The sequence below is a fragment of the Brienomyrus brachyistius genome, chromosome 9 (assembly GCF_023856365.1).
Source record: "Brienomyrus brachyistius isolate T26 chromosome 9, BBRACH_0.4, whole genome shotgun sequence".
In the NCBI taxonomy this organism is placed as follows: domain Eukaryota; kingdom Metazoa; phylum Chordata; class Actinopteri; order Osteoglossiformes; family Mormyridae; genus Brienomyrus; species Brienomyrus brachyistius.
Window position 1 is genome coordinate 27,159,872 of NC_064541.1, and position 12,736 is coordinate 27,172,607.

General features: G+C 44.1%; 1 protein-coding gene across 1 annotated transcript in view; it reads left to right on the top strand.

Moving 5' to 3' along the window:
- LOC125748891 (collagen alpha-6(VI) chain-like) overlaps positions 1 to 10,168 on the top strand; it is a 35,778-nt gene extending 25,610 nt beyond the window's left edge. Inside the window, exons 21-39 of the mRNA XM_049025562.1 lie at positions 127 to 192; positions 403 to 456; positions 771 to 806; positions 964 to 1,026; positions 1,363 to 1,425; positions 1,655 to 1,717; positions 2,049 to 2,111; positions 2,198 to 2,248; positions 2,521 to 2,556; positions 2,635 to 2,697; positions 3,502 to 3,564; positions 3,696 to 3,731; positions 3,821 to 3,897; positions 4,192 to 4,732; positions 5,478 to 5,574; positions 6,144 to 6,797; positions 7,359 to 7,461; positions 7,659 to 7,801; positions 8,605 to 10,168. Coding sequence (XP_048881519.1) covers positions 127 to 192; positions 403 to 456; positions 771 to 806; positions 964 to 1,026; positions 1,363 to 1,425; positions 1,655 to 1,717; positions 2,049 to 2,111; positions 2,198 to 2,248; positions 2,521 to 2,556; positions 2,635 to 2,697; positions 3,502 to 3,564; positions 3,696 to 3,731; positions 3,821 to 3,897; positions 4,192 to 4,732; positions 5,478 to 5,574; positions 6,144 to 6,797; positions 7,359 to 7,461; positions 7,659 to 7,801; positions 8,605 to 8,774 — 2,442 coding nt within the window. The 3' untranslated portion in view covers positions 8,775 to 10,168. The remainder of the gene's footprint in view (positions 1 to 126; positions 193 to 402; positions 457 to 770; positions 807 to 963; positions 1,027 to 1,362; positions 1,426 to 1,654; positions 1,718 to 2,048; positions 2,112 to 2,197; positions 2,249 to 2,520; positions 2,557 to 2,634; positions 2,698 to 3,501; positions 3,565 to 3,695; positions 3,732 to 3,820; positions 3,898 to 4,191; positions 4,733 to 5,477; positions 5,575 to 6,143; positions 6,798 to 7,358; positions 7,462 to 7,658; positions 7,802 to 8,604) is intronic.
- The last annotated feature ends 2,568 nt before the right edge of the window (positions 10,169 to 12,736 follow it).

The window sequence follows — 12,736 nt, forward strand, 5'->3', positions numbered from 1 at the left end:
AGGTGCTGAATTACCATGTTTGTTCATTTCCTAAGTATCACAGTGGCTGAATAGGTCACTTGAGTTGAACTGATTGTGCTGTACTTGTGGACATGATTACCATTCCTGTAACCCGTGCTTTTACAGGGAGAGCCTGGAACTTCTAACAATGTCCCAGGTGCCAAAGGGGAAATAGGATACCCAGGATTACAGGTATGCGACCAGATGCAGAAACCTCAGAGAAGTCTCATGTTGAATATATCTGCAAATTGCATAGGTGCCTCTAATTGGCCCACATGTGGTGGGTGTGGCCTGTTTGACGCTACTGTATGTGTAGACAGGCATGAATAATTGGAAAGCATAGAAAAATCTGACTAAAAACCCGAGATATCTAATGTATCCTGTTGGTCCCACAACTTGCAGGGTGACGTTGGGGACAATGGAGCGCTGGGAGATCTAGGTAGTCCAGGTAACCAGGTAAGTGTCCTTCATGCCATAACCATTAGTAAGCCACATCCCTTGCTTCTCAGGTATTTCAGTTAAGTTTACAAAATGAGTATTGCATAAATTAGTAACACATAGTCCAGAAACGTGCAGTCAAGTGAATTGTTCACAGTTTCTTGTATGAGTGTATGTCCTGCGATGGACTGGCGTCTTGTCCAGAGGTGCCGCTTTTCTTGTCCCCTGTGCTGCCGGGGATGGACATCCAGCTTTCTGTGAACCTGTACTGATTAAGCAGTGGTGGAAGGTAGAAGGATAGATAAACAAACATTTCATGTTCCTTTTCAAAGGGTCCTGATGGCAGAAGAGGTGAACCAGGTTTTCCGGTAAAGTAATTATTTTTGAAAAAGACTATAATTGTTATTATAGTGTGTGTGCATCCCAGTAGGAGTAAGGCTGCTTAGAGATGTGTGTGCATGTCTATGTGTTTGGAGTGGGGGCTGGAATTAGAGGGACTCAGATTTCCCCACTATACACCTGCAGGGGGCACCTGGAAATCCAGGAGCAACTGGACCTTTGGGGACCCCTGGGTCCCCTGGGCCACAGGTAAGCGTCATTGCATCCATCATTACATCCATCCTTCTGCAATTAACTCAAGGCGTTTGAATGTCTTATGTTAGTAGGTGAAAGTCAACCAACACATCTTTCATAGACAAAGCTTCCCTGGGGTGAAGAAAACCCCAAACTGGCCACCTCTAAAGTCAAACATATGTCATGTCGAAAGGGCATTACTAGATGATTCCAGATATGTACAGGTCATAGAAATTGGGTAGTTTTTACACAGCCCATTTTGATATTTAAGATGCACATTGCCCCCTTTATGAATTATTGTAGAAGAAAATGTACTGACACTTGAACCATTTTGTGTTGATTATTCAACAGGGGCAGAGAGGAAGCTCTGGACCCCCTGGACCTAAAGGGGTTATAGGCCTACCTGGGCCTCAGGTGAGCGATCAGCAAGCCATTCAATATCGTCTGCCCAGCATCACTAAAGAGGCAATGAAGCACTAAGTTAGATGGCTGTTTGGAGCGATATTCAGTAGCTCTCTTTTCTCTGTACAATGCTATTAAATAGTAAGTACTATTAGAACACTGTTTTGTGTAACAAAATCTGTGATATGAAAGAGATTCCGCCATATCTCTGATGACAGTAGATCATAACTGCATTTCCCAGGGTCCACCAGGAGCTCTGGGTGAGAAAGGACGTCTTGGACCTTCAGGCATGAAAGGAATGAAGGTACGTTAGTCCACAGACACTCCACAGACACACCGGTGCCTATAATGGGTTTGACACTTTATGGTTTGTCAACATAAATGAGTAAGCCACGAGATGAATGACTGCAGGTCTTCCTCAGTGGGGTACAACAGATGGTGTGTGTTTTCTACATGCAGGCAGTGACAAGTAGGTGCAGGGGAAAGATATATATTTTGTAACAAGAGTTGTGCTTCTTTACATGGTTTACAAGGTTCAGTAATCAGTAACAGTCTATGAGTTACTCACTGGTGCAGGAGGCTTAGTGGATTTCAGGGAAGGTGTTGAATAACTTCTTGCCCGTGTTTCTCCAAAGGGCCAAATGGGAGATATGGGCATGAAAGGAGAACCTGGACCAGCAGGTCTGAGAGGGTCACCGGTAAGCCGTTTCTCTGTCATGTGGAGCCACTGGGCCCCGAAAGCCCTTCCACTGCAGAGAGACTAAAGTGTTTTCCCTTGAAACAGGGCCAGGATGGTACTGATGGTTATGGGGAACCTGGAGCCAGCGGACTGAAGGTACGGTCCGGAAGAGTGACTGCACTTTTGAGCAGCCGGTCCTGCATGTGGGGTATCGTCGTAAAAAGGAATAAAGAAATTGATGCTCTGCATGAATTGTCTGCCATTGTCAGTAGTGTTCTATGCATGTTTGCTCCCTCTGTGACACTTATGATAAATTCACTGAAAGTATTGAAAGTGAATCAATATTCAAAATATCCCATCCATCTGCAGTTAACATTGGTTAATATTACATGTTAAACGTATATGAACTTTCTGCTTTCTTCTCCAAGGGAGAGTCCGGTTTCCCCGGATTCCCTGGACTCACAGTGAGTGGGCCAAAAGTCACATTTTTTATCATGTTTTGAGCCATTAAATGACTAATGCTGTACAATTTCCACTACTAGGGGGAGATAGGGTTCCTTGGAACTAAAGGGAATCCGGGTCCGAAGGGGAACCGTGGACGATCAGTGAGTGCTCTAGGACATTCAAACATCTAGGGACACACTGACTCAACAGCGCCCCCATCCTTTCAACACACAAGTGTCATTTTGTGGTCGACCTGATGCTGGGCCATTAAGTGAGACTAAGCATTAGTAAACCACGCCTCTTGGTCCTAAGCATTAGTAAACCACACCCCTTGGTCCTAAGCATTAATAAACCACGCCCCTTGGTCCTAAGCATTAGTAAACCACGCCCCTTGGTACTAAGCATTAGTAAACCATGCACCTTGGTTCAAGGCATTAGTAAACCATGCCATGTGATTCTAAGCATTAGTAAACTACACCCCTTAGTCCTAAGCATTAGTAAACCACACCCCTTAGTCCTAAGCATTAGTAAACCACACCCCTTGGTCCTAAGCATTAGTAAACCATGCCCCTTTGTCCTAAGCATTAGTAAACCATGCACCTTGGTTCAAGGCATTAGTAAACCATGCTATTTGGTTCTAAGCATTAGTAAACCACACCCCTTGGTCCTAAGCATTAATAAATCACATCCCTTGGTCCTAAGTATTAGTAAACCACACCCCTTGGTCCTAAGTGTTAGTGAACCACTTTTTCTTGCATATTTAATATAAACTGACACCACACAGAAACAACGCTCTCAGGTGAATCGATGTCAGACCATCAAAGGACTATTTTTAAATACAAACTTATATTGTCATGAATGTTCTTCTGCTTAAGCAGTTGATTTACCTTAAAATGATCTGTTGTGCAAAAAAAATTAAATAAAGTGAACCAAGTGGCTGACTGATTTTTGGATGATTATCTCAGGGCTATGCTGGAATGCCAGGAGAAACAGGAGATCGTGGGAGTCCTGGATCTCCAGGGTGGAAGGTATTTGCGATCATTTTCCTGTCCATCGCCTTAGCATAGCTGTGGTGACGTATACAAGGTCATTATACTGCTATTTATCATTGAAATGAGTGTTGTTCAGCTATTTGTAAATTTTCTTTATTGGTTCTCAGGGACCAAGAGGAATAACTGGACGGAGACAAAGATCTGTATGTATGACATTCTGACCTGTAGTCAGTTCCACTTATGGACTTGATACACGAATTTCATTGCTAATCTGTTTTTTTTTTCTTTAAAGACATGTGACCTAGTCACCTATATTAAGGACAACTGTGGTGAGCTATTACTTTGCATGATTCCCGGCTGGATTAGACAGTAAATGGCCAACAGGCAGGCTGGGGAGGAGGTGTCACATAAGTAGTTATCCAACAAAAATTAAATCATGAAACTGACAGCAGGGTTTTGGCATTGTAAGTCAGAATTTAAGAAAAGAAAGTTTAAATATATTGGAGATGTAAGTCATGATGTGGGATGTAAAAACAACTAACTGATTTTGTAACATTTCTCTTTTGCAAACAGCCTGCTCCCATTGTGAGTAACCTTTCTGTACCTTTGGCTTTTTAATAATGCTCACTTTGCACTTGAATATAGCTTTTCTTTGTCACACAGTTTGGACAGCATCCTGGAAAAACCTTTTCTTTCCTGTGCAACACCAGGTCGACTGTCCTGTCCCCCCTACCCAACCGAGCTTGTGATTGCCCTGGACATGTCACAAGAAGTGACGAATGTGGACTTCCGGCGAATTAACGAAACAGTCGGGGCACTGCTGGATGGAGTGGCCATTGCGGAGAGCAACTGCCCCATGGGAGCCCGGGTGGCCATAGTCTCCTACAACACCAACATCAAGTACCATGTGCGGTTTTCAGACCATCACAGCAGGCGAAAACTTATGGACGCCATCTGGAACATTCCGTACGTGAGGTCGTCCAATGTCCGGAACATTGGGGCCGCCATGAGATTTGTGGCCCGCAATGTTTTTAAGCGCACACGGCAGGCCACTCTGATGAGGAAGGTGGCAGTCTTCATCACCAGCGGCACGTCCCAGGACAGAGTGGCCCTCAGCACTGGTGTTCTGGAGCTCAGGGCCATGGACATCAGCACTGCTGTTGTGGCCCTAAAGCCAGCTCCCGAACTCAGACGTGTGTTTGAGGTAAAGTCAGACCTCTCTTTCCTACGGAGCCCGTGAAGGAACCTGTGCAAAAAAATGAAATGATCTTACTTTCACGTGCTGTCACGGGACGCGGTCGGGCGAAGCGGCGATCGTGCTTGCAGGCGGGCAAGGACAGGCAGACAAGCAGAACTCGGGGCAAAGTACGGGGTTTATTCGGGCTTCGGGGAGCCGGGAACATTGGACGCAGACTGACATCAATGACAGACAAGGAAAACTGGGGAGACCAGGACTTAAATGCACAAGACTGATTGAAAGCAAACGGACACAGCTGGGTACGATCCGGGAAACACACGTGGGTAAGCAGGGGGCGTGGCACACAGGAGGAGCGGACGAGCCGGGCATGACACGTGCACTACGCGAAAGTCGTGCACACGCAAAAGTGTCTTATGCGCATGAGAAAATAAGAGCATTTTATTTTTGTGCACAGGTCCCTTCAGGGGCTCCGTACTTTCCGCCTCCTTTTTTACAACATAATTTTATTGGCCTTTTCTGAATTGCTCTCCCTCACCTGTCTCACCACTGTGTATTATATAGCACTTTTTTGTTTGTCATTCATTTCTTGATAGATTTCTTATTTCCGAGAACCAGTAATTTCCTTGATTCAAACACAATAGGCAGTTTAACGGGGCTTTGCAGCATACAACAGAATCTATAAGAAGATTTTGATATTATACTTCTACCTTTGAGTGGTCAGGCCTGAGGGTTTTTGCATGTTCTGCTGCAGGTGGATGACAGCGGCACCTTTATGCTCACTAACTTGGAAAAGAACCTGGAGGTCAAACGACAGCTAGAGACAATCAAGAATTGCATCATCTGTTTCGGTAAGCAACTGGGCACAGCTACAGTGCTACCCTGTCAGTCACCACAATGCCCCCAACCTGTCATTGTTACTGTAAATCCTACAAATGGGTATATTTCATGTTATTCAGCGTAACCTACCGTTATTCCCAATTTTCAGCTGGACGTTGAAGCAGTTTAGGTTCTTTAGCAGGGACTCCTCCATCTGTGGGTGTTTCTCAATACCAAGAATCCAAATATCATACTTGAGGTCTTGGCATGAGCGGTCTTGCTAACTTGCCTCCCAAGAATGAACTTGGGATGCAATGAATCAAGGGACTGATCTCATTTGGCAAGGATGCAACTAATGCATCCTCGGTATTTTGGGCGAGGCAAGAACAACATCCGGGGATATTTACCGTCCTTTGTACTTCTGTTCTTAGTATTGGAACTGATCTTTGGTAATGGAAGATGACATAAGATGGGTATGTGAGAACACAAGTACGGTCAAGTATGCATATTGAGAAACATCCAATGTCTTAATCCACCATGCTAGCAGCTGAGCTCACTCTTAGGAGAATAGCAAAATAAAGTGGGCCGTTCCTTCTCTTAGACCCATGCAGACCAGGCAGCGAGTGCAGAGTGAGGAACACGGCGCCCATAGACGATATGGACATGGATCTAGCCTTGCTGATGGACAGCTCCAGCAGTTTGCAGTCCAACCAGTACCATGGAGTCCAGCAACTTCTGGGCTGGGTCGTGGACCAGATAGTCATCAGCAACCAGACCCGGAGACCTGACCGGGTAGCCAGAGTTGCGTTAGTCCAACAAGGCATCTCCAGTCAACTTCATGAGGGTGAGAATCCAGTTCATGTAGAGTTTGGCTTCACGCACCATCCCTCTGATATGAAGAGGAACATCGCTCAGATGAGGCAGGTGGGAGGCCGTGGTGCTCTGGGTCATGCAGTAGAGTGGACCACCCAAAACCTACTGTCAGACCCTCGAAAGAACAAGGTGATCATAGCCGTCGTTGGAAGGGATGGCAGCTACTTGGACCAGCAAAAGTTGGAAAGGGTCTCCATGCAGGCCAAGTGCCAGAACTGGGTCCTGCTCACCCTCACCGTGGGCACGGAGTTTAACTGCACGCAGGTAGAAGAACTGGCCAGCGAGCCCATAGAGCAGCACATCGTCCACCTAGGCCAGGCGAAGGCGGCAGAGCTACAGTACGCCCAGCGTTTCCTCAGGACCTTCTTCCAAATCCTAAAAAGTAGGTTTGCCTGTAGCCTTTCCTTTGACAATCCCTAATGTAGTCCTATCATCTGTTTATACATCCAGCAATAGGGAGGCATCCCAGACCTGTGTTTGTTTGGATTGGTGGAGTCCACAACTGCGCTAAATCCATCCATCCATCCATCTTCCAAACCGCTTATCCTTACCGGGTCGCGGGGACTGCCCTAAATCCACTTTCTCAAACTTTCAACCTTCGCATTCTCCCTATTCTGTTTATTCTGCACATCTTGCAATTCTCATTCTGAATGGGACACACATACATAAATACAGATGGCGTGGTTCACTAATGTAATTATTTACTCAGCTCTCAGCTGCTTATAGTGTGTGTGGGTGTATGAGAGTGTTTATATCTGTGTGTAATTCCTATAGGTACTTGACTGTGCGTCTGATTCTGGGTCTGTGAATCTGTATACATAAATATATACTTCTGCTTCTGCGAGTAAATGTTTGCCTGCATGCTGAAGTATGAGACTATCTGCATGTGCATAAGCTTGCACAAACGTGACAGCTTGTCCTCTCCTACTCTGCTAACCAAAAGGGGGCTTCAACAAATACCCATCACCCCGTCTTCAGCAGACCTGCAGAAGAGTAAGACCCACAGCAACAATATCAGAAGCTGCCTGGGGGCCGCCAGCTCAGAGGTACACCCCTTCCAGGAGTCTTCTCGATCGGAAACCGCATGTTTTGAGTTATGGGAAAAACATGCCGTACTTAACAATAAATCTGTAGTGTTCGGCAGTATATGGTGGCTCACACGTGGTGTCCTCAGCATCTGCAGTGGTGCATGCTGGGTATTAAGAAGCTCACCATGTCATCTTCCTGTGTTCGTTTTGCCAAGTTTTATTGCAGAAGAGCTGGTCGGACAGGGGCCAGCAGTGGAAGTTTATGCCGATGAGAGGCACATCAAAGGGGACGGCACCGAGGCTGAGGTGATAGAAGAGGCAGCCGAGTCTGAGTATGGAGCTACCAGCGGGCTCCCTGGTACTGTATCACGCCTACTACTACTACTACTACTAGCTGGCTAAAACCATTAATGATCGATTCCGGGCAGCTTTTACGCTCATTTTACGCTCACAAACATTTGCACACATCTGCTTGTTTCCGCTGTTAAAATCCCTGGTGGTGTATAGGGCTTCACCAAAGCTGTTCACACAAGCCAACATTCACACCAAAATATCTCCTATGACTGATATGATTCTCACGCCCAGTATAAGAATCAATATTTGGACCCCTGTCATTCTGGCCCTGCAGATGTGAGGAGGAAAATGAAATTCTGCTCTATCTGCCCTTTGCTCAAATATGAGGGCAGCTCCATTGGAACTCTTTGTATCTTGCATATCCCATCATGTTCTCGGATACATACACATGTAGAACCTCATGGTGGGTGATTTACACAATATGCAAGATATCTTTATTGTCAGTCTACAAGTACAACGAGATGACCTTTAGATCATCCTGTAGATGCTTCAACAAAAACTGTACAAGCTAAAGAAAAAAAAATAAATAAATAATTGAATAAAATAAAATTACAAAATAAAATAGCTCAGGCCAGAATTAACCCATTTTTAAGTTATAAGTGCAAATGGAGTATCTGCCCCTTGTAATATCTCCCTGGCAATGAAGCATGTCGACGCCACCGGTGTAACCAACAGACAGTTGGAAACATTCTTCAGTGATGGAAAGATAGTTTCCCTTCTTTAAGGGAAAAAGAAATAAGCAAACCTGATTCCCGTGAGTTCAGGTACAGATGATAATCTAACAAATTGTACTTTTTGTCCTGGCAGCCACTTGCTTACTGCCGTTGGAGACTGGCGGCTGTCAGAATTACACTCTGAAGTGGTACTTTGACTCCTCAAAGAAAGAGTGTTCCCGATTCTGGTTTGGAGGCTGCGATGGCAACGACAACAAGTTCGAGAGCTGGGAGAAGTGCGAGGCTGCCTGCATGATGAAATAGTTCTCAGGGACCTCGCTTCGTCTGAAAACCCATTCATGTTTGCTCCTGTCCAAACCTCAACCCTGCACTGCAGAGCTGTCCCATGGCAAAATGGGATGTTTCTCTTTTATACATCCTCATCATCTGTCAGTGCCAAAGAGTCACACTTTATGTCAACATAAAAAAAAGAAACATTCGCTGGTCAAAAGTCTGCTCCCATAATCAAGAGCGGACGAGCAGGAATTACAGATGCCCAACCTATGTCAATAAGAACTGCAATAAGTTTTTAGCTATAGAAAGCAACCTTGTAGCTTACTTTACAAGAACACAAATCTGACAGTATTTACCTTCCATAATCCATATGGTTCATCAATATTTTTTACAATACTTGACCGAACTTGGAATTTGTACCTGGAATTGTCCATCTGCTTTCATTGTCCAGTTTGAATTCCAGTGCTGTGCTTCGAAGTTAATGATATTCCAGTGCTGTGCTTCCCGGTTAATGGTAAAAGCAGTGCTTTCAGGAACATTCTTACTTTATAAATTCTCTCCAACTCATAAATAGGAAGCAGCAAAACTCGTCAGATGCGTCACATCAACGCAACAGATTATTTTCAGTCTGTAACTCTTTCTGTGGGATACTGTGGTATCTTCCCACGCCCGGGGCAGAGATGATCTGTTTGTAAATGACCGACTGATGTTGGTAAATAAAATCAGCTATCTCACAATCCCTGTTTCAGAGTTTCCCACAGTCTAGACACCAGTACCTTTGTACTGATTAAAATCAAGGATGTATTTATTGAAAATATAAAATCAGATTCTTCGGTGTGAGCTGAGATCTTTTTCTGTGCTGGGTTGCTTGCTGTTAAACCTGGATACCTTGGGTTGCTTGCTGATACCTTTTTACGATGGTGCTAGAGTCAGATGACATACAAAGACTGACCTCAAGAAGATTTGATGGCTGTTTTCATTAAATACTCGAAGAAAACAAAGCTAATCTCATTTTTCCATGAAATGTGTGTTCGGCTTGTTTTTACATGCATGTCAAACGCGAGACCACATTCTCTCACTCCTGTATAACCAACCATTTTATAATTTGTTCAAATACAAATCTCTGTGGAACTCAAACAATATGTCATACCAATCACATTAAAATGTTGCTTTTAAACCATTGTTAAAATTTGGTATTGATTTTCATAGAAAGGCACAGATATTGGAGGGTTTCATACTTGACAGTAACATAGTCTTTTTCAGTTCATTTTTGATCAGCGGCAGCATAAGATCCTGTACATTTCTTTATTTTTCACATTCTGTGCAGAGGGAATGAAGGCGATGGTCACGCTTCACCACATCACATACTCACTTATGTCCCGAGACATAATGTATGTCACACATTAAATGCGACCTATAAAACACTACTTTGTGTCGCATTCTATACCATTTCTATCCTGCTTTTCATGGAAGCACTGGCAAAACCAGTGTAATATTTCTATACGCACTGGAGCTATTTCAAATCCAGGGAAGGACTGGCGCATACACACGCTTCTGACATCACAGCACATTAATGACAGGACTGGGGAGCACAGGAATGGGAAGTAGTTTTATACCAGACTAACAAGGGAGCAGAACAACAGGCAGCTGAAGTGAATCACAGAAGGGCAGGAGCAACAGATAAGACTTATATGAAACAGTTATGGCTGGTCAGGGCCCCGTTGGGGAAGGAGACAGGAGGGTTGGCTGGGCAAGGCGTGACAGCAGGTGTTTATTTTTACATTGAATTTGTGCTTCACAGGGACACTCACATGATGCACCAACTCATGGTTGGCGCTTTGCCTTCGCAGAGCTTTGCTGATTATTTGGAATTAAAAAGCATTACACTGGTCTGGATGGTAGACATTGAGAGCGCACATTACACAAGTGTGGGACTACTTGAAGTAAGGGGATACAAATCTTTTTTCAGACAAATTCCTTATGAATTCCTTTTTCCGAGCCTTATTCAAACTCCATGCACTCAAACACAGATCAAGGGCAATGGGGAATCTGAAATGGAGGACACTTTAGACACGTTTTATTTCTCAAGTACATAAACAAATATTATGGAGAAACGTTTGTGCAGAAGTTCAAGCTCAGAATTTAGAAGTAACTGAGCCCGCAGCAGAATGAAGTATTGTTTAAGCATCTCCTAATTCTTTAACTTGCACAGGTTCGTATGAATTATAAACTTTTCACTGTCATTTCTGAACTGAAATCATAAAGATCTATTAATAAACTTTTAAGTAGCTTCTTCTTCTAAACAGATGACTTGTCACTAAATGGTCTAAATGACTTTGAGCCAAGTTATAATTCATCTTACCCTATGTGTTTACAGTTCTCTGATGGAGTCTTGATTATACTAGTCAGTCTGTCTTCTGGACACTGTTCAGGATTCTAGTTAACCATCATATGTTTCATATAACCATAACAAATGTCTGGAGCTGAGCAGCATGCAGCTGGGTGGCTACAAATTGTTCTGCGTGTGATCATAGGCAGAAACCTGGATGCGCCAAAAAAACATGAGTAAAATGAAAGTGTGTCTAATTGTCCCATGACCAGAGATGGTAATATTGGGAATTCTGGGTGAGATCTTGGTCAGATTCTGCACTAAGGTCTGTAAATAATGTTCATAAACAATGTGACTTTGTTCCATAAACAACGAATGACTGACAAATCCAGTCAGTATCTCTGTGTCCCACTTTTACAATGGACTGAGATTTATTAAATCACATATGAACCGAAAATCCCAGGTCAATGCAGAAGAACATCACATTGCTCCTCTCTTAGCTCCTCGATGCCCCCAGCACCAGTTCTGAGGACTGTAGGAATTGCTAAAAGAAAAGCAGCCCACTTGACTTTCAGAGAGAAGGTACCATTTCAGAGAGAAGTACCGTGAAAGAAAGTGCCTAGTTTAGGCTGAGCACTGCAATGCCTCATGGAGAGCAGGTCATGAACCACCGCTGCTGTCTTTACACTGAAGCGTTTAAGGCTTAAGATAAAAGACAACAAATCGAGCTACCAGAGGAGTCAACACAAGGCCAACTTCACAGCTGGGAGACAGGACCTGCCTGGCCTTTTTAGGAAACAGAAATTTGTACAATCCGTTGGTTAGCATAAGCACTGAATGACCCCTACTGAGGACCTTGGATCATGCTGAGTATGTTGAGATGGGCTGGGATGAGATGCAGCTGACAGATGACACAGGCCACAGTTAGAAGTCCTGATCTCCCCTGGTTTATAATGGGGCCCATATGAGAGTAAGAGAGACCCAAATTTGTGGGAAAATATGAGAGGTCCTGGCTCACCTGGAGGACAGATTTGCACAGCACCTGGCCTTCCAGGGCAGCAGGGATCACAGAAACTTGCAAGCGAGTTGTAATAATCAAACATGAACCTCTATCTCCCTGCATAGTTTATTGGGCACAGGAGCGGTTCCCAAATCTGATCCTGAGGTCTCCGCTTTGGAAGCTTCTTACTTAAATCAGCCTAATGATAAATTTAGTCTTTGAGTTTTGAATGGTTCATCAACTATGAACAATTAAGGAATCTTCATAATACAACAGTTATATAAGTAATTAGGTGATTCGATAACTTATGTGAGACGTTTATGTTGCTTGAGTGTGCACTATGACAGAATGTACCCCAAGAGCACCAAGCATGCACCCCACCAGGACGAAAAATCATCTGGGAAGAGAAATATGACCCCACAGCATCTCCATACCTGTATGTGAGAAGATGGGTTTTTGAGGTGCCCTCCTCTGGTCCGCTTCCCCGCAGGCTGTGGTTTTTAAATGTTCAGGTACGAGAGCTGAGAAAGAACAGACTCCATGTCGACACATTGCATGTACAAGAGCAAGACGTTCATTCCATTCAAATGATGGAAGGATCAACTGAACACAAAATATTAAGTCACCTTCTGGAACTAAAGGAAACCTCCAGTGGTCTTTTTC